This window comes from Falco naumanni, chromosome 1 (genome assembly GCF_017639655.2).
Source record: "Falco naumanni isolate bFalNau1 chromosome 1, bFalNau1.pat, whole genome shotgun sequence".
Classification (NCBI taxonomy): domain Eukaryota; kingdom Metazoa; phylum Chordata; class Aves; order Falconiformes; family Falconidae; genus Falco; species Falco naumanni.
In genome coordinates, this window is record NC_054054.1 from 106,623,773 (window position 1) to 106,650,831 (window position 27,059).

A 27,059-nucleotide genomic window follows, 5' to 3' on the forward strand; every position below is an offset into this window, starting at 1 on the left:
AGCTTTGCGCTTGCTGCGCTGGAAAAGCAAGGTGCGAACAGCGTGAGTGGGGTTTTCCTGCTCCAGTTGCCTAAACATTAAATATCTAGGATAAGCTAATTAGAGGGGCTTTTCTTGGCGGATAACTGATAGATAACGCATCCAGAGGCTGACTCAGCCCAGCTGCCTTAGAGTGGGATGAATCACCTCCTTCATGTGAACTGACAGCCGACTGAGCTAGGCGACAAGTCTGCATCCTCACCTGACGGGAGGGGAGATGCATCTTGTCCTGTAAGTCTGTTTTTCGACAGAGATCTTGGCGACTTTTGCAAGGGAAAATAAATATTTTTTGTGCATGTGGGGTGGCAGGAAGGAGCTGGCAGCACAGCACCGTCAGGGCTGGGGCTGGTGTGTACCCTCCATCCTGGGATCAGGCCCTGGCCCGTGCTGGGGCAGGGGCGCCTGTGGAACCCCCACTGCCTGTAATATTGCAGGGTACTCATCACAGAGCAAAAGGAAGGATAAATTGAAGTTCTGCTTCTGACGTGTGGTTTGGATGCTCTGGTCAGCATCTGGATTGCTCCAGCAAGCTCTCTTAGCAGACACACGAGGGTGGAAATGGCAGATGCTTGATTAAATTTGTCATTTCTCCTTTTAATGCTTCGCTGCAGAGTTGTTAATGGGAGTTCCAGCAGCCAGAGCAGAGTTAATGGGCTGGGTGTCTTGCAGAGCTGATGCATTAACCTTTTCCTTTGGGTTTCAGCCAGGTGGTGTGGTGGGCTCTGGGTGGACCTGGCTAGCAGGAGGCGAGAAGGCCGTGAGGGTGGCCCCGCGGTGTTTGCACCCAGCTGTCGGCACGATGGAGGGACCGGTGGGATTGCTCACAGCCTCCTCCGCATCTTGCCCTTCGACCTGCGGCTCTTTCTGCCCACGTCTTTCCTTTGCCAGGGGAAGACCTTGGGGGATCGCTCTTCTTGGGAGTGTTGCGGTGCAGAGCAGAAGAGGCTCTTGCACCTTCGGGATGAGACTACTGGGAGGCTGCTGCTGCCACCCGTCCATCTGGGGAGCAGGAGGAAGAAGTGACAAGTCCCACCAGGAGCCAGCCGGTGCAGGCTCTGCATGGCCAGCAGGATCCTGGCTTGGTGCTGGAGCCCCAGCTGGAGTGATGGCCGCAAAGCGACGCACCGGGTTGGATGGGAAACTGGGATGCAGGCAGCTCCCGCTGGTTTAGAAGGGATGGGTGTATAATATTTTGTAAGCTTAAGGCAAGTGCTTGTGTTAAAGGCGGTGATGGATCTAAATTGTTTGAATGGTTCAAAGCAAATCCTGCAGTCACCTTCCCCAGTGTTTCCAAACTTCTTCTGTACTGGGATCCCACTGGCTCTGTAAGTGAAGATGGGGTGGATAGCTGAGGCTATCTATCCTCATTAAATATCCACAGGCACTTTCCTGAAGAAGTCTGTTAGCTGTGGTCTGGCCAAACTCCAATTGGGGTAATTGCATTTGCCTCGCAGTTTAAAATAAACGCAGTGCATTCTTCTGTAAATCTCTTCTTTGCAGTTATTATCTGGATGGCACCATCATATCTCTGCCCATTAATCCGTCTCTCTGAGTTCCTATAATTCCAGTCTCCTGGAGGGGGTTCAAGCTGCCACCATTTATTATTTGAGTCACTCTGCCAGGGAAATATTTACTTCTTCTCTGAAACATCGAGTCTCTTCTCTAGCTGCACCCTCACTGGAGGCTCGAATGAGCAATCTGTTCCAGACCAATATTAACGCTGTTAAACAGAAAGTATCCCACATATTTAAACTCCATTTTTGCATTATTCTGGTGGATTAGACAGAAATTTGCAGTAGCAATTGCTGGTTGCTTTGGAGGTTGCTGGGGTGACTTCTGCAATGCCCCAGCTGGATGGACTGGTCCCACCATGACTGCCCGGTCACAGCCACGCCACACGTGGCTGCTAAATGCTGCCTGCCCTCTTCGAAGGTGTGAACTTGGGCATCCTTGCGTTGCTGAGGTCTGTTTTTTTCCCAGAACCTGTGGGAACATCGTTACCTTTCAGATGCTTTAGTCCCCTCTCAACGGGTGAAATTGGTTCCTGTGTTAAAAAGCTGTTTGGAGAAGAGGAGGAGGAGATGGATGGACAGTGTGACTGTTCCAGCCTTGCTTCCTTAGGATAACCAGTGAAGAACTGAGTCATTTATAGCACGTATAAAACACCTTATTGCAATGTATAAACACAGGGTTTATAGGGGGTGTACGCAGGTGACCAGGGCTGTTGTGCTGCAATAAATGCCCCAGGCAGATAATCTTTCCAGCTACACACTTCCACGCCGCTGGGCCTTATCTCGTAGGAGAGTAAAGCAGCACCAAACTTATCGGCTGGGAAGCGAATGCTGGAGGGCTCATCACGTGCAAAACGAGTGGAGGCTGATTCTAGAAGCCGTGGCCAGCCACGGCCGCTTGCAGCTGGCAAATCTATAAATACTGAGGTTTGTGGTGGCTTCCTAACCTCCTAAGTCAACCAGACATCTGAGAATTCATGATGGAGTCGAACATCCTAAAGATCAAAGGCAAGAAATATTTTGTTTGCTTGTTTTTAAGGGGGGGGGGGACACTTCACAAGGCAGGGGGATTGAGCAGCTAAATATGTCCTCCGTCAAGAAAAACAACGCCGTAGCCTTTGAGCAACCCACACTGTGCTGGCCGTTGAGTCACATCTCACATGCCTGTCCCTCCGAGCTGACCTTACTCACCACACTGCTAATGCTCACCTCGTGAAATCATTTCTCCCAGATAAGTTGCTGCAGATGATTGATTGCACACAATATTAATCCTTCTCTTCCTTCGTGCCCAACCTTTGTTTATAATACCAAACTCTCTGCTTGGAAATTCATTATGCTGTCCTGGCTATTAGTGGAGATAAGGAACAGTTTTGGAAGAGGTGCTGGCCAAAATAGCAGCTATCGGGATATTTATGAGCAGCTGTGATTGCTGGAGCTCGGGGTGGATTTTACACGATAAAATATTTGGGCAGCTGGTAACTGTGCTCACTCCGCGTTAATGCAAGCAGCAACAGCATAACCTGCTTTCTCATATGACTTCTCGTGTGGACTTGCCGAATTTTCCTCTAACTGCAATTCAGTTTGCAGCGATAAATGGTTTAATAAGGGCTTGACTTCCATCGTTTAATGCTGCTTGTGGCTTAGGGGAGCACAATGCTGCGTCTCATGGAAACGCAACTTGGAGCTGCAAAAGCCGGTTGCTCAAGCTGTCATCGTGCTGCACTTTTTGACAGGCAGCAGAAAGGGAATAACAAGTTGTTTTACCTGGTGCTAAGGAAAGATAAGCTGGGGGTACAGCTCCCAAATGCCTTGCATTTATTTTCCTCTTTTCACTGGGAAAATGGTATTGCTTGGGTGTGTTGAGCTCAGTTTGGGCTGTTTTTTGGGTGGAAGGGCTATTTCTGGGGTTGTTGCTTGCAGAAGAGACCCAGGTTGAAGAGAGCATCTAGCACAGCACCAGCTCTGCGGGGTGGCAGGGCTGACTGTGCCTGGGCTCTCACCTGGCTCGGTGTTTTTCCAAAATAATCGGCTTCTCTTTACGCTTTTCATGGCTGTGGCTGGGAAGTTTCCATTGCTGGCTGTCGTGGAGGAAAGCATTACGTTTTTTCTGCTGGACTTCTTTGATTCAAATTTCTAATTCCTTCATAGTTGTTGGGGTTTCTTTTGTGTGTGTTTGTTTTTGGTTTCAATCTAATAGCTTTGAATTGCTATGTTTGCAGAAGTCTCCTCAACTCCTGTGCAGGCTGAGCACAACTTGTTGGTGGCAGGAAGCTTGTCTTCCAGTGGGTAAGCCATCCCCAGGGGCTGATAAGTGGTTTGGCTTTTTCTCAGCCTCCTAAAGCTGGAAACAAATCAGATAAATGGCAGGAAGGTCATGGGTGATGGCAGGGAGGATGTGCAGCAGCAAAATGAATTGAGCAAGACTCTTGCTTTTCTGTTTGGCCCCAAAATGATCTCCTCCCCCTGCTCCTCGGTCCTGCCTGGCAAAGCAAGGCTGGAGCCGACGTGCTCAGCAAGGGTCATGGCTTGGTGAGATGGACTCGGGGGCAGCTGCTCAAGTTGAGTTGGCAGCTTGGTTTTTTATCCACTCGCAGCCTCTGGGTTGCTTTCAGTCACTTCTGTTTTCCTGACTGTCTCTGCTGGGTTTGTGTCGTTAATTCCAAATCCTGCTCGAGCTCATTCGGGTGCTGTCGAATGTGCCGCTCAGAAGCATCCTCTCGGCGTCCTCCGGCCGGTGCCCACGGGGGAGTCGGGACTCCAGGCGGCTCAGGGATGTTCCCTTTCTCCTGCCACACGTGCACAAACCTTCCCAGACCATCTCAGCCCAGTGCGGGGGTTTGGGTGGGCACCAGAAAAACACCCCCTCCTGCCTACACCAAGAAAACCATGGTCCCGCCTGGCTCATAAACACCATCATTGAAAAACCTTATATCCTTCCCATGGGAAAGTTGCACCGGCTATTCAGGTAAAGATCCCCTAAGAAAAGGGAACGTGTTGAAAAAAACCCAAGTGACTCAAGCCAGATGCTGGGCGTTTTCTCCAAAGCTAGCGATCCGTGATTTGCCGCTGACAGCATGAACTGGTGTGAAGTTATTAAATTGCAGATGAGCTCATCACTTGGCCTCCAACAAGTTTCAGCCTTGAGTGGCTTTAAAATATTACATGTGGTGGAAAAGAGACAATGCTGGTGTGGCAGAGAGATTTAGGGAGCAGCTGAGAAAGACATCTGTGCATAAAAAATGCGTACCAGGAGGGAGGAGGGAATACTTCATGTGAAAAATGTAAGTTCTCCCAGGAGAGAAGAGGAGAAATTCTCTGATTTATTTGGTCTACGTTTTAATTTTAGCTTCAGAGAAAATTGTCAGAGTTTTGAGATGCTTAAAGAGAAGTGGCAGGATGCTAAGCCTTGGTATGATCCTCAGGGATCCCGGTGTGTTGAGAGCTGGATCTGTGGGATTACTTCTGCCAAGCCCTCAAAACAGCTCCCTTGGTGGGGCGTGGGGTTTGCCAGCGATGCCGTGCGACCGTCAGCCAAATCCAGCCCTTACTTGATGTTTACTTAATCCTAATGTTGAGCTCTACTGGACTGGGAAGGTAACATCCACACTGTTGTTAGGAGAGGTGTGTCTCTCCCTGAAAGAGTGTGTTTCCCTTGGGAATCTCCCTGCCCTACATTAGCTGCACAATTTCTATTTCTCTTTTTTTCCTCTTGCAAAGGAGCCCAAGCTCCTGAACCCACCTCGTTCTGTGCAGTCACCTGCAGATCTGCGCAGTGCTGGACTACACGAGGATGAAGATGGTCTCAAATGAAGGAGTTCGTTTTTTCCAGCCTATTTAACCCCAACTGCACTGGAGCAGCCTTGGTGGGCTGGCCCTGCTGTCGCGGTGGTGCTCCTGGAGAGCACAACACATGCCATCCTCTTAACTTGACATCTTGATGCTGAGATTAATTCATTATTTTTTTTTTTAAGTGCCAGCTTGCGAGAAGCCATGAGATAGATCATAAATCTATTTGGCCACTTAATTTTTCAAACTAGGTATGTTTGCAGTCAGTGGGCACGGCTGGTTGGGTTTTGTGGCCAGTTGGATTTGTTGTTTTGAAGCTCTTTTCGGTGCTCCTGGAAAGGGAGAACAGCCCCACATGTGTGGTTTGTTTTTTTTTTTTTAACTGATTCAGCTCTTTTTTACTAACTGGCATGTTTGCAGTCAAACAGTCAGCAAAGCCAACACTAACTCAGCCAGTGCTGTAGTGATGCCCCTAAAAAACCCAAGGAAACCAGTACGGGAAAGACTTGCTACCTTGCCTGTGGTGTGAGCTGCAATTGCAGGCAATGTGGGATCCCTCTGGCTGCTATGGCCAGTGGCTGAAGATAGAAAAGATATTATTTTTTTTAAGTGAAGATGATAATTTTCAGCCTGTCTCAAGTCACAGAGCATCAGCACCTACAACCAACGTGCCTTCCCGTAGCGGTCCATTGAGGCTGGGGCACCTCTGAGCTCGAGGCAAGCTCCGAATTGTTGCAGGGTGCCAAGGTGCTATTGACTCATTTTTGCTGTATTAAAACAGTGGGGGTGGGAGAAAGGGGGAGTTTTTAATGTAAATTATTAACAGATTGTGTGTGTGGCTGGCAATAACAAGCTTTAAACTGTCTCAGGGTGCTTTGAACATATACCAAAGCTGGACAAATTGCAGTGTTGCCAGGACTTGGGGCCAGTCCCCACCCTGAGCCATGTGTTTCTGCCCTCCTTGGTGTCCTGGGTCTGATAGGGATCGTGGATTTCTGATAGCTGAAGCTCTTGAATTGTATTTCTATTGTTCTGCCTGGTCTTCATCCATCTGCACATACACAAAGAGAGATTATCCAGGTCTGTGATTGTCTTCTTTCTTATTTTTTCCTTTAAAAAAAAAAAAATAATTTTTTTTACAAGCTTTTAGACCACGTAAAGCTACTTTCTTACTGGTATCTTGATTTTTTTGATTTCCTGCAACAACAGCTATATCCAGCCCTAGCGTGCTTCTACTTGTTTGACCCAAATCTGCGTTTATAATATGCGGGCTGGGAGCTGCGGTGCTTTGGCTGTGGCACCTATTTGAGGTGGACTCCTTTCTCCCATTTCTTAACATCTCACTGACGTTCTGCTCAGCTCTGCGTGCTGCCTCCCTTTAAAACACATTGTTTCCAAACTTCAGGACTTGTGGCTGGGGGGGGATAAGTGCAATTTGTGGTTGTGAGATGCTCTAACGTCCTCACCTGGCAAGTTCTGCCGAAGTGCTAAATGTTCAATCAATAACAAGTTATTAATTGAAACTATTAAATAGAAAGGGACTCAGGAAGGTGGCTTTTTGCAGGATGATGGTGAATAAGATTGTCCCAGCCCTGTGCTGTGTGTCTTGACACTTTTCAGGTGTTTTTTACTGAGTCACTTAGGAAGGTGCTATTTGGACATGCAGGAGTCTCAGGCTGTTACTGGCATCTTAAAGATAATTTTTGTTTTCACTTTCCCCAGCTCCACACCCAGCCCTCAGGGTCTTCTCCTGTATTTCATCCCTGTAACCAGCTGGTTTTCCCTAAGAGGACCAGAGCACCTTTGTGTGGTGCTTTCCCCTTTGTGCATGTTTCTTGCGTTGCTCATTCCTTCCTCACTTGAAACTTCCATCTCATTTTTGCGGCTCAGCTCTTTTCAGCCTCAGATTCTTTGTAGAACCGGACCAGTTTGGTTTGATGGCACCGGGGTTAATCCCTGGGAGCGCTGCCCTTGCTGGGCAGCATGCCTTTTCACCCCCAGAAACACGTGTGTTTTTAAAACATCATGCAACTACATGCCAGATGCCACCAGTTACATGGGAGGAGGACTTGGCACTTGAGGACAAGTCTCCATCTCCGGTGTGGACACCCTGTTCCTGAGGGTCAGAAGTCAGTTTCCCCGATGCTAGTGGAGATAAAGGTATAAGGATTTTATCATCACCTGATTTTTTGTGGTCAGTTGAAGTGGTTCCTCCTTTGTGCTGTGTTTTGGTTCAAGAATCAGGAGTAGACGCTCGGAGCTGGACCAGCCCACCAGCTTACAAACCCAGCTCCCGTTGTCTGTGAGGGCTTGAAGGACCAAAGGTTGTGGCTTCCTCCACAAGGGTTTGCACTGGGAGGATGCTGGTGGTCAGTTCTTCCTTACCGAGTCACATCTCTGGATCTTCAGTGGTGACTGTCAAACCACCACTGCCACGCTGGTTTTGGCACCTTGTGCCATGTGCGTGGGGTATGTCCCTTCCCACCGAGTCTTGTAGAGGCCATCTGGAAAGTAAATGCCTTGTGGTAGGTGTGGTGGTATCTATGCTATGGGTGGGTGGATGTGGTACCCAACGGAGAGATAAATCTCCTGAAATGCTGTAGGACCCACGGCTCTTCGTTTTGCTAAATCCCATCCATGCCAAGCAGAGGAGGCTGCTTCTGGGCTTTGTTCTTTAAAAGTGGAAGTATGCCTTTGAAGAGAAACAGAAAACATTTTATTCCCATCAAAAATAAAAGGCAAAAGGGAAACGGCTTGCTCAAGCTCACCCAGTAAGGTAGAGCTGGAAAATGAGCCAGCTCTCCTGCAGCTCTGGTGTCATGTGGGACCTGTGAGGAACATCTCCTCGAGGGACTGGCTCTGGCCATCCTCTGCGGTGGCTGGTGGGACCCCACTGCAACGTGTGTTCGTGTGAGAGGATTGCTGACCTGTCCCCTCATCGACTGCTGCCGAAGAACAAAACATAGTGGAGATTAAATATTTGAAGTAAAAGGAGTACACTATATATAACCCTTCCCCTCCTCGTCCCTGTGCGCTGACATATTTCATATATTGATGAGTTCTTTGCCAAAATTCCTCAAATTATTATGTCTAAGGATTGCAAATCATAGAAAATAGTCTTGGAGGGGACTTTGGGAGGTCTGATCCATCCCCAGGGCAGGATCAGCTCGATCTGAACCGTTGCTGACACATCCTTGTCCACTCTCCAACGGCAGAGCTTCCACCCCTTCCCCAGGCAATCTAGTCCAGCACTTTGCTCTTCCCAACCCCTCCTTATTCCTCCTCTTTCCGTTGCTGCAATCTTAGGCTCATTCTTTCCTCCCCAGTGCACAGCAGACCCCAGAGCACATCTATGCTATATTTATTCTCCAATTCCAGTTTCATGCTGATCGAGCTGTCATGTACTCCGGAGTCATCTTTAATTTTAGTTTGTTGCAAGCATACTGATCGCTCAGTGGATTTATGGCTTCTGGAGGGCACGAGGGTGTTCGTCCTGCAGCACTAACACCTCTGTGCAGAGCAGATAAAGCACAGGAGTGCAGCTTTCCCCAGGGTGATGTGCTCATCTGTCCCCTCCTTGTGATGGGTGGTGGTGGGGATCACTTGCTTCTTCATGGGGGGCCGCCAACGTGAGCTAATTTGAAGATCCACGCTAACAGTGCCTTTTGTAGCACATCTAACATTTCTCCTTTACCCTATTTTCTGCAGGATTTAGGAATGGAATCGACCTCTCTGGATGATGTCCTCTATCGATATGCCAGCTTTCGAAACCTGGTGGATCCAATCACTCATGACTTAATCATCAGCCTTGCTAGATACATCCACTGCCCCAAACCGGTAGGTACCATGGTCTCATCATGCCTCCATAACTCTGCTGGCTTGGGAAACCACTGTGCTGGGAGCGTGGAGCTTCTCCCTGAGTACCAGGGAAAAAGCCTCCTGGTTACTGCTGTGCTTGCGCGTCTTTGGACCAAGAGGACCTGCTCGGAGATCGTGGTTTGATTGCACAGTATCGGGCTTTCCAGCTGACCAAGTGACATTTGCTTAATGCCAGTACTTTGGGTGTTTGCACTTTGTTTTGCAAATTATTTCTGTTTTCTCCCACTTTGTGGGTCTGAGTTAAAGACCTCACCCCATCAGGAACGCTTTCTGCCTCGCAAGGATAACAGACTGTTCCTTGCCCTTGTGTGATATTTATCATGACCCCAAATGACAAGAGTCCTTGGCTGTGCCTTCAAGGCCAGGTTTCCAAAAATGTGCAGCCTCTGTGGGCTGCTGTTCTGGCTCTGGCATGAGCAGGTTTCTCCGTGAGCACAGCCCCAGGCAGATGTGGGCTTTGAAAACTCCCGATCCCGTTTGCTCCCTGGCAGCTATAGCAGCATAAGGGCTTTGGAAAATCCCAGGCTGGCTCGCTCCCTTCCACAGAAAATGGGACTTTGCATGGTGGCCACTGGCTGTTTGGATGATTCAGGTATCTTTCCCCAGGTTTTCTCTTAAATAAGTGGTTTTGTCGGTATCTGACCCACAGAACAACATAGGTTTAGCAGGGTGTGAAATGTCCAAGCTCTGGAAGCATCTTGGATAAGGAGGAAGAGGGGTAAGAGAAAAGCTACGAGGCAGTGATTGCAGGAGGTGTGTGTGGCATCAGATCCCTGGGGATTTTTGATCTCTTAGTCCTCCCGTGCTGCAGTTCCCTACCTGTAATTCTGGGAGGGTGGCAGGGCTCCGCTAAGGCAGCGTGGTGTGTCCTGGCACTACAGTTGTGGTGACGTGTCATGCACCAAAGACAAATTGGTTGCAAACATCTAAAGGTATGCATCTTTCAGAGGAAACAGCTTTCTTCTGCCAAGCCTTGTGTAGGCTGTAGGGTGAGGGGGAGCTGAGGGTGGTGATGCTCCCTCTTGAAATTCCTTTCTCCCTTGAAACTCCCAGGAACAGGCTTCTTCCTGAAGAGACATTTCTGTCTGCGTTTCATCTTGTCTGGGACAGGGCAGAGTGTGGTGGGGGAGCTGAAGGCTCATCTGTCATGGTTGTGTTTTTCTTCTCCCCTGCACACGGCTTGTCAGGAATTAAAGTTACATTTAAAACAAATGGTGTGAATTGTAGGAAGAGGCTGAGTGATGTTTTCCAGTCAGCCCAAAGGAGGGTTTGCAGAGCTTCCTGGTGGCATGTCTTCATCGTAACAGCTTTCCTGGGAATGTGGGAGCTGCGTGGCTTCCCTGAACTCACAAAAAGTTCACTTTGATCAAAAAGGAAGCCCTTCTACCCCATAACCTGCATTTGGCTCTGGTCACACTTGCAGATGGGATGGAGCTCTGTTTGAGGGCCACCAGGAACCAACTCCCAGCACTCCCCTTCCTTGTCTTCCAAACCCTTCCCATGCCTTTTTGTCCTTGGGAAAGAGCTGCCTGGAGCAGTGCCATGGCATCAATCATCCAGGTTCATTGCTGCGTGTAAGACTTTGTATGCTGACGTAACGTGGAGCGGGGAGAGGAGGTGCAGATGCCCCAGCTGGAGTGTGTGCCTGATGTTTGTGGCTCCATCCCCTGTGACGCAGGGGGTGCAGCCCTCCTGGAAGACAGCACCACCAACGTCCCAGCAACATCTCTGGGAGGAGCAGACATCTGAGCAAGACCCAGCCCCCGCTGGGCATCACACAGTGACCCCCAGATATTTTTTGGATGCTCCTGGAGCAGGTGTGTATGTCTCCCAGCAGGTCCCAGCGAGCTCATCAAACCTCTGAATTTCTAACCAAAAGCACGCTTGTTGCACTCTATAACCTTAGATTTTGTTGGAAGGGGAGGTGCTGTTTGTTTGTTTTTCCCTCCTGGAGACAGCAAACTTAGAGCTGGCTCATCTGTTCCCATCTCTGCTGCTGAACTGCAAGGCATTTACCCGTCCCATGCCTCCTTTTGGTCAGCACGTGGTGGTTTTAAGCTCTTCTTGGAAAGGCACCATCCATAGGTGTGATGTGCCTGGTGTGATGGGGCAGGGGTCCAAACTGGGGCATGCAGGCATCTCTGTCCTGCTAATAATGGGTCTTTAATTAAGAGCGTATGAAGGGATAGAGTCATTCACTGCTGCTTCTTCTGGAGGTTTTACTTAATAATAGCCTCCACCGGTATTTAAAAATGAGGGAAATTGCTTTCTTTGAAATGTTTAGAGTTTCTTTAGTTTTGCTGAGGGAAAGCCACAATGATGCTCGGGGTATGTCTGCCTGGGCTACAGTGTGAAACTGGCTCTGGAAGTGCTTCATAAAACTCTCTACACTCGATAAACTGTGTTGGGAAGGGTGGAGCGGCTACAGCAGCGTGCAGGCATGGCTCGGGGACATCAGGGACCCAAATCTCCATCTCCAGACCAAGGATGAACGTCCTGTGTCCTACAGCGTGAGCTCAAGATACAGATGCATCCCTGTGCTGCATAGCTAAACCCATGCAAGGGCACAGATACATCCCTTTCCCTTTTCTTGCGGAGAATAAGTTCCTTTCCCTTCTCCTCCCCCATGGGGCAATGAGATGGGAAACTGGAGAAACCTATTTTGACGGGCATGTTTCCAGGCAGAGAGGCCCCGTTCCCCTGCTGAGGTTACCCTTTTCCAAAGCATCGTGACTAAGCTGGTTTCTTCTCCACGTTTTGCCCTGGGAGACTAACAGTGAGCCGCAGCCAAGTGCGCTCGGCACCGCTCATAAAAATAACCCCAGGCCACTCATGCAGCGGTGAACTGCTCTGCTGCCGACTACCTGCTTTCGCCTGTCTCCCTGCCTGTTGCTTTTGGCACTAAATACTGTAAAAAAATTAGTGCCAGTGGGAGCATAGAGATGCAAACTCCTCATACTGAATCGTGGGCTTCTAGCACACGGTGGTGGTAAAACACGCAGTAGCAAACGTGGATCAATCCAGCCCATGCAGCATGGAGACTCTTCTTTGTGCGATGCTGTTCTTTGGATGCACTTGGTCCTTTCCCCCTCCTTGGCACAGCTTGTTTGCACCTCGCTGTGCTGTGGCTTTGCCGCTGGAGCAAGGGACGGCTTCTCCAGGCCAGTGGTCCCATACACGTGGCTGCTGCAAGTGCTGGCAGGTGGCAAGTGTTTGCACGAGAGCAGCGACCGGTCTATTAATGCAGCAAAGAAAATACCACCCTGTTCTGCCGTGCAGCGAGGCGCTCCACAAGGATCCGCAGGGGCTCACGGGCAGGTGCTAAGCCTTGGAGCATCCCTGGGAGATTGATGGGTGTTGCCTTGGAGAGGAAAGCAGGGATTGTGCAGGCGACAGGCAGCAGATCCAGCAGTAGCGAGACTGTGCTGCAGCTGCTGGTCCATGACGTAGCCTTGCTTGGGCTTTGGGTGCCACTGGCTGTGCTTTAAACTCTCTTAGCTGGCAGCTCAGGATGCTGGGTGAAAATTAATTTCATCCCAGTGTTTGGTGGTGGTTTTCTGAGACACCGATTTTCTTTACGTCCCCAAAAACCTGCGTGCCTTAGTCACCTGGGTTATTTTCCAGCATCCACTCCTCTTTCCCCACAGAACTCTCCCTCCCCGCGATTTCTTTGACAGAGACTTGGCAGCGGCGTACGAGAGCAAGAGAAAGCTCAGGACCAGGAGTGTTGCAGAAGTTTTGGCTGTTGCTCTGCCAGCTGAAGGTGTGCTGTTGCATCCCGTGGCATGAACATACATGAATATGTAGGTTGAGGCAGCTGTGAACTTGTCCACATCCATACAGAGGTGGGACAGATGGGGCTGACCTGGACCCTGGTCCCTGTTAACCTGCTCCATCAGTCTGCTCATGGTTGTAGCATCTTGCTTTTCTCCTCCCTGACTTTCCGTACGTTGCTTTTTTCATTCAGCCTCTATTTATACCGCCCTTAGCTTACAGGTGACCCCTTGGTCTCTCCTCTGAGCTAAAATAAAAATTGAATCATTTTTCCAAGCTCTGGGTAAACATGTCCTGGTCTGTATAGCCAGGAAAAAGTTGGCCTGGGCTCTCCAACATGGCTGTGGCTCAGCACAGTTTGGTGGATGCTTATTCCAGTGAGTAAATTCAAACCAGCAGCAAGGCAAAAAATGTAACTGGTGCTGGAGGAGCCTTCAGTGCTTTGTATGAGCCTGAGTGCAGGAATCGGTTGGGTGAGCTGTCGTGTGGACATCAGGGTATGTTGTGCAAAGGCTGGATTGTGTCTCTCTGGATCCCGCTGAGATCCCAGCCTTCCCCGAGGCGCTCGTGTTCGGGTGACTTTTGCCAAAGGAACCAAGTGAAAACTCTTTTCCAGATCACTTGGACGTCAGAGGTTGGATTTGGTCCCATCCCTACTTACAAATGTATAATGCGGTTCAGCTGAACCTGGGTGTCGCGAGCACCCCTTCCTCGAGGGGCTGGGACGTGGGTGTCTCCAGAAGCGCCGGTGGAGCCGTGCGAGAGCAACCCCCCAGCTTGGGCTGTGGCTCGCCGTATTGCTGCCTGGTGGGGAGGCTTCCAGGGTGGATAAATGCCACCGTTTCACGTGAATGTTGTGCTGGGTGGTGGCCTTAGGTGTTGCACTCGGTATTTACCCCCTTGCCCAGCTAGGGTAAACCTTTGGGCTTTATTATGCCTTAGAAGAGGCAAGTTTGCTCTTCAGGAAATTTGTCTTGTGCGACAAGTGTTCTAACGTCAGTTCAAGCGGGTGTTTGCATAGGAACGGACATTTGCACAAGTGGTTCTGTCCCCATGACCATGTCCTTGGGGCGGTTTTATCATCCAGCCTCTCGCCAACCCCAGCCCCGTGGAAAGGTGCCAGGCTGGTTCCTCGGGTAGTGGCTGGGCTCCCGGCACAGCCCGCAGCCACCCCTTTCCAAAGGGGGGTGCCGGGGGAAGGGGGCAGTTGGTGCTGATCGTCCCCAGTGCCACGTCTGGCTGTCCAGGGTTGCCCCGTGAATGGGGAAAGGGGAAAAAAAAACCACTTTAGTGAAGCCGCGTGGCATGGGACGGGGCTGCCCCAATGCCCTGTGCCTTTCCTGCAGCCGCTCAGGTTTCCAGCGGGAGCCGTTCCAGGCAAAGGAGCTGAAAACACAAACACGTAAGGAGCAAAGGGCCCCCATAAAAAATTCACAGCTCTTTTTTGCCAGCAGGAATATCTGGCCATAAACTATTGGAAAATTAAACCGGTTCCTTTTTCCATAGACCCAAGCCACACGTATGGCTGACTGATGACTGATAGGGGGTGAGTCAGGCTTTCCTCTGCTCTGAGGGCTTGTTGCACGGGGGATAAACGCTGAGTGGAGCTGGGGGAGAGGAGAAAACGAAGCCTTGGGCAAAGGCTGCTTTTTTCCCTTGTGACCTTGGGGTGTTCGATTACACCAGCTCTTGCTGTCCTGGGGATGTACCGTGGAGGCTCCTCCAGCTCCTGAAGGCTGCCCAGAGTGAGCTACAAAGTGAGATTTTGGTTTTACTGATCCCCATCCTGCTGCCTTTTGTGGAGGGAGGCTTTTCTGCCGGTCGGTGGCCAGGCAAGAACATATGAGCCAAACCCCATCCCAAAGTCCAGCTTTGTCTGTCTGTTCTGCTGGCGGTGCCTGCAGCTCCATCAAGTTGAGATGCAAGGTGCAATCCTGTTTGCACATAGGGTGCTAGGTACGGGCAAGCATCTTGGCATGGAAGCTGTGCACGCCAGGTAACGTGACCCTCTGCTTGCCCACCAACATCCATAGTGTTTCAAGCCGTGTGTTAGGGAGGGCATTTAAAAACTCCACTAAACAACTGGCATAGCTGGAGAGGTGACGTGCTGGGACTGGAAGCAAAATGGATTTTGCCTTTGTAGCCCTGGGTAGAGTGAAGATCTATTTTCTCGTTCGCTTCTGTGTCATTTGAGAAATATACACCTAGCTGCATCCTGGGCTCAGATGTCTTTTACCACATGAGCTCTAAATTGATCAGGTTTGCTTACGTGAATTGTCACCCACAAAAAGAAGAAAGCATAGAAAGAAAAAGTGGTTACTGTGACCTGGATGAAATCTGTTTCTAACCCTTCTTCAGCCCCATGGTATATGATGTCGGATTTTTTTTTTTGTCCCCTGCATTTTTAAAATGTGTTATTTCTGATGGAGCTGTGTTGAAGCTAAAACGGGTATTTTTTCCCCTCTCATTTACTGTCCTGTGTGCTGTGACACGTGGCTAAAACTGTATTAATAAACTCAGTTTATACAGGATTAATATAACCAGGGTACCGTGACCACCAGCTCGGTGCCTTTATCCCCAAACCAAGCACATAATCCAGCTCCTCCACCATGCGTGTTATTATTTGATCGTGAATTCAAATTATCATTCCAAGTTTCTGACATCACACTTGTTTTTACAGCAGTACGAGCTGAAATTATAGGTATGAAGTGATGACACATTGAGGGACACTCAGGCATGGTCTGTCGGGCAAGCTTGTCAGCCTCGATGAGTTTCTTACCTTTCCTTTTGCTATTAGACATGCAAGGAGAACGCATCTCGCACATCTTGCAAAGCTCTCGGATGCCAGATGCAAAGTTCTGTGAGAGCACCGAGTCTTTTTTTGTTCTTTGCTGTAAGAAACATCATAAAAGGAAGCTGATTTATGAATGGAAACCTTCTAAAACCCCAAATACCTGATAGAAAAGCAAAGGGAGTGATGGGGGATCAACTAAGTCAATTCCATGTTCTGTGTTCTGTATTAATGGCTCTTTCTTTTGGGGTTGGTTTTTTGTGGGGGTTTTGGGGTTTTTTGTGGTTGTTTTTTTTTCTGGTCTTGCTCCAAGTGTGAAGATCACTCTTTATGGGTATTTAAGACATCTGCAAAACATTAAAATATCCTGCGGTATGAAGCAGGCTGTGAAGCTCAGACTCCATTAATGACAACGCTGGTTCTTTCCTAACTTAATGTGTCGTGCCCTCTGCTCATCTTTTCGTTGCAAAAAGAGAGATGTTCTCCAAAGCCTCTCTGTGAGCTAAAGCTGAGTGCCTTGGAAATGGGGAAATTACTCTTTGCAGGGGTTTTTTCAGATATTAAGGCTAAAAAAAGAATAACAGCGAGGTCTAGATGGGCTGTGATGGTACCACTACTGGCAAATTATTGGTTTTGTGTGTGAAATGGGACTGCGGAGACGGGATGAGCCCTGCCTCTGCTTCCTCGTCCAAACACTGTGTGATGCAAGGAAGATCCTGCTGTCCTTGTCCCTCCCTGCCTGATGAATTTGCTCCCCGGCACTCAGCCCGTTTGCACGTGGGGAGATGGAGCAATTAGTCACGCTTGGATCTGCGAGGCTGTTGTGCCAGTGTTGGTTGTTCTTCTCAGAAAAATCCCACTCGCCAGCACCAGCGGGGAAGTGGCAGGATGCAACCCTTTATTTAAGCACGCTTCATGGTGTGGGAACCCAGGGAAGAGTGCTCCTGTCCTTTAAAAAAAAAAAACAACATTAAAATGTCAGGTGAATTAACTATATGTCAAACATAGCACCTTATGAAAGATGCTACGTCTGCGTTCCCCCGCAGCACCGGTGCCATGACTGTAGGATGAACTGGCCTCTGTTTGTGCAAAACATCTAATTTTTTGTGAGGGGCATGTGGGGGGTGTTTATCAGCCCTTAACCCCTCAGCTGCTTTGTTTTCCCTTCTCTGAGGCAGTGTGTGACGGGGTAACCACCCTTTCTGGCTAGCCAGTATCTTCCTTGAACGTGTGGGTTAATTTATGAAAAATATAGCCAATTTTGGCCGTATTATGGCCAGTTTTATATCGCTTGTATCTCTGAGGGACGTTCTGCTTGGGAGCTGAGCCTGTTCAGTGCGGCAGAGGCAGGCACAGGGGAGCAGCCGGGGGAAGCCCACCCAGCGTACCCTGTTATCAGTGACATAAAAAAATTCCCTTGGATTAAAAAGTATGGAGGTTTTATGGGTTGGGCGAAGGCATGGCAGCATGTGCAGCTCTGGCTGCAGTGAGGGGTGGACACAAAAAAGTCTTTTTCACCTTCCCAGCTACCTAACTGGTACCATGGGGAGGTCAGTGAACAGAGTTTGTGAAATGCTGCAGCACGATTTGGGATGAAAGAGGCTGTATAAACACAAATGGTTATTGGAAAAGCTGACTGAGGCTTTTCAAAAAAGAAAAGGAAAAAGAAAGTCTTGTGTGGCCAGGGTGACTTTTATCAAAGTTTTATCTTTTTATCTCTTTTGGGTTGCTGAAACCCAAAATCTTGTTGTCGGCTGGCAGAATTGCCAGGTCCCTTGCTCAGTTCCCATAATAATCAGATAACCTTTCCCCACTGCCGTGTAACCATCTGCAAACCCTCTATAATGCTGCAGGGTGGATTTTGTTGGCTTGGCTTTTGCAATGCCTCCAAACTGTCAGGTGCCACACGAACCGGCGAGCGATGTGCGAAGCTTCCCCTCTTCTGCCCAGCATTTGAGAGCATCTTGGGTGACACCGCTTGTCAGCGATGGGCATCATCACGCAGGTCGGAGCTGAAGCAGAAGATTTAAAAAAGAACCAGTAACAGGAAAAAATATTTCATGGTAGCCCTGTCTTTTCTCAAAAGGTGGCAGTTGCCAAGTAGCCAAAGTAAGCTTCAGAGCTGGATCCCAGGCAGAAGGGAAGGGAGAAGGGGGCAGGTCAGCTCAAGTATTTTAATGCCAAAAGGAGAAGGTAAAGGTCTGTGGCTGCGTTAGGGAAGAATCTACCCATTCCTAGCAGTGGGTCAGTTGTTTCTTGCCCAGCTCCTTGTTTCTCTTCCCAGTTTATTCTCCTCTAGAGAAAAAAACACATAGGAGATGACCTAGACCCCCACCACCTCTGCTCTTGACTCTCCAGTTGGTGCTCCATGGCTGGAGAGAGAAGAGGCTCCTCTCACCTGCCTTCCTGGTGGCCTCCCCTTCATGGTGGGCAACCAGAAGAGCCGTAAAAGACACTCTGCTGTTGGTCATGACGAGCAAGGCTCCCTCCTGGTGTCAGTGAAGCCTCTTGGAGAACGGTTTAGTATTTTTCTTGTGGCAGCACCTGGGGCTCAGCAGCTCTGCCTTGCCATAACAAGAGAAAATACATTTTTACATCAGGTGCTTGGGGGTTTCAGGTTGTCTTTTGGAAAATATGCTTTCCTCACCTCATACTTCACCAGCTCCCGTGGTGAAGCTCAATCTGACCTGCTTCTGCAGTAGACCCTCAAGTCAGTGTAAGAAATAGCTGCCAGCTGTGTGCTCTGCGCCTCTGCCTGCAGACTGGTACCAGTTTTCCCAGAGGGTTGTCAGAGGCAGCAGGATCTGGTCTCTGGATGGAAGTGCTCTGAAATCTCAAAAAGTCTGTTGGTACACAGGAAGGGTTTGCGGCTCAGCCCGGTCGATGTGATGGAGACTGAGAGCGTGTGAATGTGGAGAGCATCAGAACGGAGTCTCTGGTCTCTCAGTGCATCGCTCCCCTCCGAAAAATGTCACCAGAGCAGCAAAAAGGATGAATAACAGAAGAAAGCGTTTGCTGAGCTTCTTTCACTAGGGCTGGCAAGCTTGTGGAGAGTTTTGTGAGCAATAGAATATACTGCTTAATAATTCAAGCAAGTGCTTGCAGTCCTCATGAGCCCTGCTGGTGTGCGTGGCTTTTTACCACTGTCCACGCTTGGTGTCGTGTCCATCTTGCTCCTGGCCAAAGCGGTTGCCTGTGCCAGGATGCTGCTGGTGCCACGTGGATGCAGGCAACCTGGCTGAGCATCCCGTGGGGGTAAAGCAGAGCCTGTGGGTGAGGCTGTAGTTGGCCTGGTTAACTTTGAATCTTTTCCAAGGACCCTTCTGGCACAGCTCTGGCAGCCAAGAGTTGTGTGTCACTGCACAGAAACACTGGTGTGAGGGCAGGTTCCCGAGCTGAGCATCCAGCGCTGCCCACACGCTTCACCCGCAGCCTCTCCAGGAACGCCAAAGAAGTGTCCCCGAGGGAAACGGAGGATGAAGAAACAGGTACCTCATTAAACAGTAACAACGTACTTTATTGATGTTTTCTGATGGCAATTGACATTTGAGTTCAGATCATTAGCTTTTAATCAGAACATAATTTACCACAAAGGAAGGAAGTGTATCGATTCCCTGCCTCCTGGTGGGAACGGTATTTATTTACCTCAAGCAGTGATGGTGGGGACCTCTCCTGCGGTAGGGCTGGGGGGGAAACCTGGGTGACTTGGGCACTTGGATGGGTATTTTAATATCTGTTTCCAGCCTAACTCACAGGTGTGTGGATACTAAGCGAGCAGATGGTCTGCTGGCAATGTGAATTTGCAGAAATTAATGGTTTTATAGGGAGAGTTCGAGGGTTTTAATAAGGAAGGGAGTTCTCTCTGTTGATAGACCACTGCTGATGGCTGAGGAATTGCCCAGCCACAGATTGTGGCCACATCTGACTTGGTTCAGGCAGAAAAGTCCCGCTCACCGTTGGTCAGGATGGGTGAAAGAAGCTCTAGCAGATCTTACGACCCAATCTGAGCTGTTGTGGGGCTGCGAGCTGTGGGTACACCTGGTGTTCATCCCTGGCCACTGAGGGCTGCCGGTGCCCAGGGCACATTTTGGCTAGCCCTGTTGCATCCCCTGCAAAGCAGGAGCTGTTCCCCAGCATCTGGGGGAGGGGGTGGAGATGGTGACACCTCCAGAGCCTTTGGAAGGGCGTAGAAGTGAGCCCCACCGAGGAGCATGTGGAGCTTAACTAGCAAGGGCTCAGTGGCACTGCATGACGCAGGTACGTGCAATCACCTGCCCCAAATCCTGCCTTTGCCCCGTGCTGTGGATTTGAAGAAAAATCCACTGTTTTGCATGTACCCCAAAGTTCAGCTCCCTTGCTGGGTACTGCAGTCAGCCTTTGCGGGGGGGGGAAGGGGGCAGAGGTGCTGAGTACCTGTGATGCTTCAGGGTGAGCTGAAAGCACTTGAGGATAAAACACTTAGTGCAGAGCAGCTCTCTGTGCTCTTCCCTTGCTGGTTCCTCGAGCCCTGTATGAGGAAGGGAAAGAGCATTATCCGCATTTCACCGTAGGGGAAAGCGATGCCTGGCCTTGGGGAGGGCTGTGCACAGCGCTGCACTCATCAGGGCTGAACCTCAACACCTCTGGGCTCGGAAGCACTCACATTCCAGCGCTCATCCTGGAATTTTGAAGAGTTACTTGCATTTAGCCCATCTGCAGCATCACAGCTGTCTTGACGTATGCTTCAGGCTATTTCTTGGAGCGAGGAGAAGTTTTGCCCTTTGCGACTGATCTCCAAGCTGTTGCCTTTGCAGCCCCCAGCTGCAGCGGCCCCTCGGTTTGGCTGTGCCGGCTCTAGGAAAAGCTTTCACCCAGCCAGATAGAGGAGATGTATCAGGGAGCAGCACTGCAGGTTTGGGGTGGGTCAGGACCCCTGGGGATGCTGCTGAGACGAGAGGAGCTCCTCTCTCTGGTTCACCCCACATGTACATTGTATCCTTCCCCTGAGCATCACCAGGTGATTGCTCCTTCCAGGGGGGATGCAGCTGCGCTCTCTCTGTTCAACAAAAAGTAATAAAGAAATGCAAAGAGCTGAGGTCTCTCAGATAGGGAAGTTGCCAGCGGGATTTTCAGTAATTACTCTTCAGAGACGGCAGGGACTATGATTTCTGGTCAAAGTCCAGCCAGCGATTATCTCACGGTTTGGGGTATTTGGGGATTTGGGTAAGAGCTTTATCCCACCCTTCCCATCTTCAAAAGAATTTTTGCAATCGTTAGGTGATTTGCTAATCCTCCCAATTTCTCTGTCACCTTCCCTTTTCTCCTTTCCACCCGTTTTCCAGGAAATCCCCAGTACAGCTCCGGTGTCTGTGTTTGTAGTTTCGCATCTGCTTGGAGCGCTTGATGAAGTGACCCCCCTCCCTCCAGCCTTGCTGCATCCCGGAGCTGTTGCTAGGAGAGCTTGGCTGGAGCGCAGCCACTGCTGTTAGCTGCTGCTTCCTTACGGTGATGTTATCTTCTATTCTTAAAAAAAAACAAACCCAAACCAGAATATTCCCAGTTCTCTCGTGCCTACGAGGGCCCCGCAGTGGTTAATGAGCTGAAGGTGAGTGTTGCTCCGAGGGTTATGCCCTTGCCCTGGGATTCCCGTTTCTGTGCCCACCTGCAGCAGGGAGCAGTGGGGTCTGATCTGAGGGGGGTCACTGCCACCCCTTCCCAGGCTCCCCTGTACGTCACGAGACTCCCAGGGGTTGTAGCGAGGGGCTGAGAGCCCCCGCAGAATAACATAAATATTTGCAGTGGCAGCCCGGGGATGCTCCCGCTCTCCTCCGACAGCAATAACAGCCGGACTGGGGGTTGTTTCCCGTGGGATCTGGTGCGGTGCAGCTGAGAGGCTCCATAGGAGGCTTGATGGGCTGGGAAAGTCTCTCTATGATGTCCTACAGCTGGGACATAAATAACCAAATAATCTACTTCTGGTTTAACCCTGAGGGGAAAGGGGTACAGGGAACAGCCGGTGGTTCCTGCGTTTAGCAGCAAAGGCAGATGCCAGGTTCCAACCTGCGGTTCCAAATGGGATGCTCCTGAGAAACGCTGGCTCATGTAGAGGGGGTGGGTAGGGCAGGGTCTGGCTGAAGAGCCACATTTGCTCAGGGCAGGATGGTGGGAGGTATCACGGGCACCGTGCAGACTCTGTGCACCCACCTGTCGCTCTGCAGCGTGCACCCCCATCCTGCGTGCATTGCCCACGAGCAGGGTCTGAGAGCCTGAAAAGAGTTGAGGAGCCCCCGGAGATGCAGCACTTGCAGCCTGGAGCCCCACAGGTAGGCAGAGACATCAGGTCTGCAGTAGAGACATCAACGCTCGTTGCCAAAACACGGGGCAGCTTTGCCTGCAAACTGCTGGTGGACAGTGGCAGTGAGTGATGGGGAGCAGCTGAACCCCCCTGGGGAGGAGCTGCCCAGGGGCTCTGCGCCCCCCAGGGCTCAGAAATCAATCCTCTGTGCCTGCGTGTGTAGGAGGAAGGCGAGTGCCATCATCCACAGAATACACTGACTCGAGCAGATGTTAGAGGTCGGCACCTCCGACACTTCTTCCCATTTGCAGTCCAGTCAGTGCGGCACCTTGGGTGTTTTTCTGTCTTTGCTGTTCTACATTAGCTATAATGATTAATTTGTCAGTCGGTTGTTTGCTGAGATATTTCCAGGGTAATGAATGGCTCTTTCTGGATTTCTAGCTGCTTGCTTTGTTGTACGATAACTCCCTGTGTCTGTCAGGATACAGATGCATTTGTCATTAAAAGCACGGTCCGGTGACCCTTCCAGGGATGAACCTGGCATCTAAATGGCCTTCCCATTAGTGACTTTGTTTATAGCACTGAAGTGGCTCCAATTTATTTGGCTGAGGATCTCACTGCATCTGTCAGGAGCACATGTTGGAGTGGCAATGCTCAAAAGCCTCCTCCACAGTCACAGGGTTGCTGTGCGCATCTCGACAGGGTGCAGTTGGTGACATCAGGCATCGCAGCTAATGGGTGCTGAGCAGCATGCAGATCCCCTGCCATTTCCCATGTTGTTTCGACTGCTGCTCATTTATCCTCTCCTGCAGAAGCTAAGCTGGGTACCCTCCAGTAGCTCTCACAAAAGATTTTTATATTCTTTTTTGCAATTTCCCTTTATCTTACATGTTCCCCTCAGGGCCATCTATCACCTCGAATTTTATTGCCTTCTTTAATTGCTTCTCCAAAGTCCAAGAGTAATATTACTCCAGGATCCTTTTGAATAACTTCCTGAGTCGCTGCGATCCCATTCATCTTGTACCTCTGGCTCTCATGATAAGCCCTGTTGTACATTGCTTTTCATTTTGGCGTGTCAACACTGAATCTAATGCATCGCACTTTGGCCTTTCGTCAAAGCGGATGATGAGCACTGCTTACAGCAGGACCTGAGCTGCAAAATTGGGTTCCGTTTTTTTTTTTCTTTGTTTCTGCAGAATTCCTCTTTCAAGGTTCTGCTATTGCTGCAGCTTCACCAGCTCCTAATTTGGGCTAGCTCAAGGCAGGTTTAATTTTTGGGGTCCTTGGTACCCTGTGATTGCCCTAGGTGAGGGCTCAGTACTGTGTCAGGATGCCCAGTGCAGATGTCCTCAGCCACAGGTTTCCCAGTTTTGGCAGTGGCTTTGTGTCAGGTTTTTGTAAGAGTTGAACAGGAGCAAGTCCTTTACTGAGAGCAAAAGAATTGACCTCGCTGGTGCTCAGTCCCTTGCTGGCCATCTCAGGGAGGTCAGCATCCACTCCCATCCCTGCAGCCAGCATGTGAGGGCAAGATGCGACGACCACGTGCCTTTCTGGTTTGGGCCGTGGTGGGGAGAGGGTTTGCACCATCAATAGGTCTGCCTGGAAGCAGAGGAGCTGGGGTTCTTCGAACCATGAAGTTACTGCATGCACCACGCTCAGTCACTGAGTATTTGGTTGATTTGGCCAAAGCCAGTTGCTCCTTTCAGACCAGGGTGTTAATGGGACCTTCTGGAGACCGGCTGCAATCAGCATGCTGAGGAGCACTGGGTCAGGCAGTCACCCCCAGCTTGCGAGCCTGGTTATCCCTGCAGGCATCTCCTGCCCAGAAGTCCCCAGGTTGAAGCCACTTCTGCTTTGCACCACTTGCCGGCTTTCTCCCTCATTGAGCTTTACGCTGCTGTCACCCAGGACTCCACAGGCCATTAATTTTGCTGTGCTTGCTGCCAGAGCTGATGCTGTCTGCCCTGGCATGGAGAACCTGCCATCTGCTAAGGGACACCTTCAGCCGTTGCTCCTGCCAGCATGTCAAGCTTCTCCAAGAAGGTGGTGAAGATCAGAAGTGCTGCTTAAGCTACATGCTCCCAGCCCGGGGCTCGCAGCTAATCGTGGCCACAACCTTCAGTTAGTCTTATGCAAAAGTATTTTCCGTTTGGGGGCATGTTGTGTAGCAGCTGGGGCTATCATTCCTGTTTCTGCATAGCTGGCCTGATGGCTGCAGGCCTGGGCATGGGGGTTTGGAATTTTACTGGGTGGTTTGATCGCTGGGTTTAGGGTTTTGCCAGGTAATGGGATGAGTTTTCTGATCGGGAATGCTGATGAGAAGTGGTTCCTTTTCTCAGTTCTTGCAAGTGCTCCAAAATACTCCTTTTTGTCCAAAAGGGTTGCTGCTGGATGGAAAGTTTTACTTTCTGATAAGCTTTTATCAAACTATAGTTTATTGTTTGCTAGAAGACTGCTCCTCCTCAAAAAAAAAAAAAGCAGCACCATTTTTTTGTTTGCCTTTTATTTATGCTCCTTCAGACAGCTGCTTTCACCTCTGCCCTTCTTTAAAAGGGAATTTTTGATGGTAAAGCCTATATCCTAGCAAACCAGAAGGAAGGGGGTAGGGTTTCCAGTATGAACAACATTCCTTATCCAAACAGCATCTGGAGCCACTGGGTTGGTTTGCATTGTTTCTGTGCAACTTCTGTGCCCGTGCGGTTCTGTTTCTCTGTATCTTTTAATATACTCGCAGTAGAATTTCCCACAAACCACTTCCTAATATTTGAGATAGTTTTATACGAAACTACCCCTGCATTAGGTGAAGTAAGATATAGTACCTTATTTGACGCTAGGCTTCGACCGTCTGTAACTGCTGAGTTACTGTGGACCCACAGTGGTCATTGTAAAATCTGCCATCGCAGAACAGAACAAGAGATTTATCCAAGGTGGACACACTCTTCTCCTGGCAAGGAGTCTCCAAGAAAGGGAGCGGGTTGGACATGGTTATTTGACAGCTCCACAAGGGTCTCGCTGGCTTCCCGGGTCCGTGACCGCAGTCCTGCACCCGGAGGACCCAGCCTGCAAACTGCTGGTGGACAGTGGCAGTGAGGGATGAAATCGGGAGCTCGTTTGGTTTTGTTGTCTTTTCAAACCTCCTGCTTCTGTGCGGATGGCTGGAGAGGGGATGTAAGCAGAGCTTGGGAAGGGCTCTGCAGTGAGCTTACTGCTGGAGCCGTGCTGGGAGAGGGGTCACCAAGCCCAGATCCGCATTTCCCATGCCAAACCCGTGCATTTTTCCTGGAAGAAGCCAAACGCCTCTTCTCATATAAGAGGCCTTCATTCTCTTCCAGGGCCAGCTGGTCTTTTCTTGGCCATTTTCTAACGTGAATTGATTCTGGACCACATCCTTCCCTTACAAAAGCCATCGGAGTGTCTCGGGTGCCAGTGGGTGCTTGGCCCGAACCTTGGGCAGGGGGGGCACGGGCGGTGTTCGGCCCCATGGCTGTGTGCCTGGGGAAGCACAGGAGAGAGCAAGTGGATTAGCTGAGTCACAGTAAACCCTGCTGGGAACAACCTCGTTCTTCTTAAAATGGCCTTGAATTATATTTGTTCCACTTCTCTTCTAATTTGAATTCAAATATCCTTGATTTATTGTCAAAATAGTTTCTGCGCAGGGTATTGGGTGGTCAAATGGACCCGTTTAAAGTCATATTGTCACATTACTTGGATTTTATTTTCCTCTGTGTGGACAAGGTCTATCACTTACATCCACCATGCCCATATCTGCTTGCCTTTGGGCACCATCCACCTCACCACTCGTTCCCCAGCAGGCTGGGTCTCTTCCGAGAAGAGTCTGAAATGGTAAGAGATGGAATTGCAATATCCTTACAACGATGTTTTTAGGAGAACCTTTCCCCGCAGCACAACGGGGATTTTTCCATGTGCATTTTCGTGCCTTGCCCAAGGAACTTGGTGACCCACCACCCGGAGGGGTTTGTGGCTGGCGTGGATCCTGCACACCTGGATGGGGCTGTAGGTCGCAGCAACGCCCCAGCCTCCTGCGGTGGGATGAGCGCTGGGTCTTGGCATGGTTTGGCCTTCGATGAGAAGGGGAACGGTGGGTTTAAAGCCTTTTCTACCTCCTCGGCTCCTGGTCTTGCAGAAGGGGGACAGTTTGCTGGAGAAAACTCCATTAGGGCTTCAAAAGGGAAGCCTGGCGGTGGCTTGCTGGGGCTGGGGCTGGCTGCAGCGCAGATGTCTGCTGTCTGCCTGCAACAATAGGCTGCAATTTAGCCCCCATGCTTTGAAAGCAAGGAAGGGGGAGGGAAAAAAAAAAAAAAGAAGAAGAAGAAAGGAAAGGGAAAAAAGAAAACCAGAAAGCCATTAGATGACTTCAGCTCCGCGTGACTACATCAAAAGGGAAGGCATCGTAAATTCGGTTTCTATTAAACCCCAGGGCCCCGGTGCTGGGGAGCAGGATGCCGTTCCGGTGCCAGCGGCCAGGGAAAGCTGTTTCAGAGCCACAGGAGCGGCTGCAGGTTTTGGGTGGGCAGAGCTTTTTGCTGGCAGCTGTGTTGACCTGGCTGGGGGGGGGGGGGGGGGAGTTCGGCTGCTCCGCGCTGGTGGATGGCAGGCACGGCTTTGACTTAGTCATGTCCTGAGATGTGTCCCTGTGCCTTCTCCTGCTGCTTTCCGAGTAGGTGTTTGGAGGTCCCTGTGCCCCATCAGCTTTGGCACGTTAGGCATCTCCTGGCGTGTGAAGGCTTTGCACGTGGGGCCATTTCACTGTGCTGAAAGAATGTTTCCTCTTCATTTTGGTGTTGTCCTTTCCAAACCCCAGTGTCTGTCCCCGCATCAGTGTGGGTTTACTAGGGGTTTGCTCTCCTTTGCGTCTTGCTAATTCATAATACTGATCTCATGCATGCCAAAGCCATGGAGGATGGTCTGTCCTAGGGCTTCCTAGAGCATCTCTCACTATTTCATGTCTTTAACTGTGTAATAACTCTGCCCTTGTGAACTTTTT

At 50.1% G+C, this 27,059-nt stretch overlaps 1 protein-coding gene across 1 annotated transcript in view; it reads left to right on the plus strand.

Annotated features, from left to right (window-relative positions):
- The window catches only part of LRRC75A (leucine rich repeat containing 75A), a 96,018-nt gene that overhangs the window by 24,482 nt on the left and 44,477 nt on the right, over positions 1–27,059 (plus strand). Inside the window, exon 2 of the mRNA XM_040615204.1 lies at positions 9,045–9,173. Coding sequence (XP_040471138.1) covers positions 9,045–9,173 — 129 coding nt within the window. The remainder of the gene's footprint in view (positions 1–9,044; positions 9,174–27,059) is intronic.